At 32.2% G+C, this 4,260-nt stretch overlaps 1 protein-coding gene across 1 annotated transcript; it reads right to left on the bottom strand.

Annotated features, from left to right (window-relative positions):
- Positions 1 to 2,569: 2,569 nt before the first annotated feature.
- Positions 2,570 to 4,036, bottom strand: LOC126977063 (tRNA-dihydrouridine(20a/20b) synthase [NAD(P)+]-like). Its single transcript, XM_050825749.1, has 2 exons — positions 3,780 to 4,036; positions 2,570 to 3,683 (listed from the first exon to the last, which is right to left on the bottom strand). Exons 1-2 carry the CDS (start codon positions 3,899 to 3,901, stop codon positions 2,624 to 2,626), a joined length of 1,182 nt encoding a protein of 393 aa, XP_050681706.1. The 5' UTR covers positions 3,902 to 4,036; the 3' UTR covers positions 2,570 to 2,623.
- Between the last annotated feature and the right edge of the window lie 224 nt (positions 4,037 to 4,260).

Genomic DNA, 4,260 nt, shown 5'->3' with positions numbered 1-4,260 from the left:
CCTCCTCGGATCCCGTTGGTGTAGGTGTCTATCACGCTCAATTTAAAATATCACAGAAAATTAAACTACCTCTGGAAACATCGGTGTTTACTGGGGAATGTTATGGTATTTTTAAGGCTATTGAATATATTATTCTATTTAAACTTCCAAAAACAATAATTTTCTCTGATTCAAAAAGTGCCTTACAGTCTCTCAATAGGTTCCCATTTAAATCAAAAAACATTTCTTCTGTTGTCATAGAAATAAGAAATCTATTAAATAAATGCAATCACTTTGGTCTTTCTGTGTTGTTTGTATGGCTCCCCAGCCATAGCGACATTCCTGGTAATATAAAAGCAGACCAACTAGCTAATGAAGTCGTGGTCGATGGCGACATTTTCCCTTATAAAGTTTTTTGCCAGGATCTAGGTGCTCTTCCTATAGTTCACCTTCAGGATTGTTGGAATAGACTTTGGACTGAAACTGGTCAATCAAAAGGCAGGAAATATTTTAACCTTCAGCCACTTATTTCATTTAAACCATGGTTTTTATGAAATAAGGCATTGTATCTACTGACATGTGTGAATGTGAATCCGAGAAATGTGATCTAGATCACATTTTCTTTTCATGTTCTCTATACGACTGCTCCTCATTCCTGAATGATCTAATATCTCTTAATGTTCCTTTTCCTACCTGTATATCCTGTCTAATTATGTATCCATGTAAATTTTATAAAATATTGTCATCTTTCATTCTTCAGAATCATATTAAAGTTTAAATATTTGTAATGTTGTGTAATTAGCAAGTATTTATGTATATTTATGAAATTTTTAATATCCGTTTCAATCCTCTTTCTACTTATCTGATCCTTTCCCGTGTTCCGTATCCTTTTTTAACTTAGTTTCCCAATCTTTTAATTTACGTTATTGGCAAAAAGTAAACGCTATTGCCAAAAGAAGAAAAAAAAATATCATTTTGCCGTATCTTGTAATTGTATTTTGTTATATGGACTGGCTCTGAAATAAATGACGACTTATTATTATTACACATACTACAAAATTATACCGGTAAAGTCTTTGACAAATAAGCCCTAATAAGTTCAAAGTAAACAATTAAATGAATTATGGTCGAATTTCGACTAAAACATAATATTAAAGGTATAATGTATATGTTTTCCCACAGTTAGGCATAGAAATTTTGTATACTTGACATTGTCAATATGTATGTATGTATGGCAACTAAGCCTTGCTGGTAAAATACTTACCTCCACGTGCGTGCACTCCATTGAAGCAATGGGGTTGTTGGGTTATTTTTCTAACCGACTTTAAAAAAGGAGGAGGTTCTCAATTCGATTGTATTTTTGGATCGAATTTCTTTATGGGGCGTTGCGGAGCGTAAAAGAGTAAAAAGCGTAAGATTTTTATGTATAGTGTATGACGGCTATACAGTCTTTCATGTATATATGTATAATTAATAGTCTACATGAGGACTGTTATGTAATATTTTTAAAACAACATTAAGTATATTGAATGTTTTACTTGGAAATATTTTTTTTAATTTTCGTTCTAATAGTATATTTTTATCTGAAATATTAACGGGAAACTTTGAAATATGTGTTTTTAAACTTTGTCCGTTGAAGTTTCACTTCTACCACAGCCTTAAGAAACTCTTCCCTGCAGTCATCCCACGAACATGTCTAGACGGGGCAGTATCATTTGCGTGAGTGTTTATCTATTTTAAGCACTATCAGTTTGAGCACCCTTAATAACCATGAAAACGACACCCATGATGAAAAAATTGTCAATTTCATGCAGCCACCATCATCGATTTACAATTTGATAGCATTATCTATTTCAGCACCATCGAAAACCATGAAAACAACAACCAAATACAAATATTTTATTTTGTCTCAAAAGAAAAACGTATTATACAAAAAAGTTGATTATTTTTTGCAGCCCCCATCTTGGATTTTCATATTGATAACACTAGCTGATATTGGTTTCAACACCCACGAAAACCATGACAAAACACTTGAAGGTAACTACTTTTTGTCCAAAATAAATAAATATAAAAAACATCCTCGAAAACCAAACCACACCGATAAAAAAAATCGATAATAAATATTGCAGCCGTCATCTTAGTTTATCATTCTGAATTATGTTCGAGAATTTATTATAATCGATCTCACAGACTAATATATGTATATCTAATATAATTATTCGAATACCTACTTATTATAATAATAATATAACAATAAATCATTCTTTACTTTACTACTTTATTGTTTAAAAACAGAAAAGCGGAAGTTTGATGTTGCCGAGTTCAAATAGCTGTATACCACGCAATATGCTGGCATTTTTAAAAAGATCGCGGAAACAAATAACAATGTGACACTTGCTACTGCAAGACCGCGAAAACCGCTCAGGGGCCTCGTCAATGCGCATGTTTGTGTGAGTGTGTCATTTCGAACATTTGTAGGTTGTTTCCATACTTCTACATTTGTCTATTGTGACATAGGTTGACATGTGTGACATGGTATGTTAGGTTAGGAGCTTGTATATCTATCTGATTAGAAATTTAAACAACAATACAGTATTTAAAAATATGTTTTATTATTTAACCAACACAAGCAAATCACAATTGGCTATAATAATTCATTAAACATATTAGTATCCATATAATCTAATTCATCAGTTATTTTTATAAATGAACTATAAAAACTACCATGACCATCATCACAGTTGTAAGTTGTACAGCCACAATAGAAATTACTTTTCCCACAACCTCTACATTTTTTATTGTGCTTCATTGTGATATTGTTGTCATACTCACACAGAACTAATTCACCGACATCATCATAATCTTTTTCTAATATACTATGTAGTTGATCCAATCCAAACACACTAAACAAATATCTATCTACCTCTTCAAATGTACTCAGATAATTGAATATTTGTTTTTGTTGCCTGTTTAATATTTTTTCGAGCATAAAAACTAGATGGTGATGATAACATTGAAATGTTATATTATCGCTACTCAAATTCTTATAATCCATCCAGAGTTTCACACATTTCATTGGTGTTTTCTGGGCCCCACTAAACATGGCAGGATTCGTTAGAATACCACTAGCCGCCATGACTCCATCACATTTCAAACTCTCGTAAAGTTCATCTGCATCATCTAATTTTTTCACTCCACCGTTAACAATACATGGAATTTGTACTGTTTCAAAGATGTCTACCAATGATGTCACATCTATAGGCTCACTGTTTTTCTGGGATGGTAACCTGCCATGGACAGTCATGAAATTTATTCCACATTTTTCAAGCTGTTGACACAAAAGTAATGTCTTCTTTAATTCATTCATTATTCTTATTTTTACAGAAACAGTAAAATCATTGGGAAGATTTCTCTTTACACTCCTTACTAAATCATGAATTATTTCCGGCTGCGAAAGTAAGGCACACCCATAGCCATCTTTAATAGCCCAACGTTGGGGACAACCACAATTTAAATCCACTCCGTCAGCATATGGATACACTAGTTTAGAAGCATCAAGAAAGTCATGAACATTGTTGGCTGCAAATTGCACAATCAAAGGGGTGTCATTAGAAGTAGTTTGAAACTCATTAGATCTAGCTTTTGAGTTTTGGCAAAATGAGTTTGCTAGGATCATCGGTGTAAATGTTAAATCTACACCATAACTGAAAAAAATATAAAAAATATGTAAGAACTTGTCATCAAGAAAATGCAATACTTCTACAGAAATTTATAATAATATTGTCTAATATTCAACTTACTTTCTCACTAGTGATCTGAATTGAACTTTGCTATAACGAACCATTGGAGCACAAACTTTTAGATAGGTATTTTTTCTTTTGGCATCACAGAAAAGTTCAGTGATATCAGTTTTCTTTATCATTTTATAAATGAAATTTCTACCATTTCATTTAGATCTAATAATCAGGAGTCAGGACTAAGGTTATAATTTTTTTTTTAAATTCTTAGAAGCATTAGTGACGAGAGTCGACACTGGTCGACACTATCAGCTACCAAAACCAAAATCACAACCAAAATACCTACAAGGCTACAAAGAGGAATTTTAATTCAATTTTTCACTGTACTCGATTACAGATTATCAAGCTCGGGCGAATCAACATGACACCTGGTTTGTGCAGTGTACAGTTTGCACAAAAGTTTTTATTTCCATTTCACTTTCTCGTACGAAAACGAACAATATTTTTATTGTTTAACAGTATTGTTAAATTACATAGATGTATC

Source organism: Leptidea sinapis, chromosome 43 (assembly GCF_905404315.1).
Source record: "Leptidea sinapis chromosome 43, ilLepSina1.1, whole genome shotgun sequence".
Lineage (NCBI taxonomy): Eukaryota > Metazoa > Arthropoda > Insecta > Lepidoptera > Pieridae > Leptidea > Leptidea sinapis.
This window is presented reverse-complemented; position numbering and strand designations above follow the sequence as displayed.

What these genes read in the sequence shown, in the direction of transcription:
- LOC126977063 (XM_050825749.1), bottom strand. Translation starts at nt 3,901, where the DNA reads ATGATAAAGAAAACTGATATCACTGAACTTTTCTGTGATGCCAAAAGA. An exon ending in TTCAGATCACTAGTGAGAAA is followed by an intron (nt 3,684 to 3,779) that starts GTAAGTTGAATA and finishes TATTTTTTTCAG; the next exon opens with TTATGGTGTAGATTTAACAT.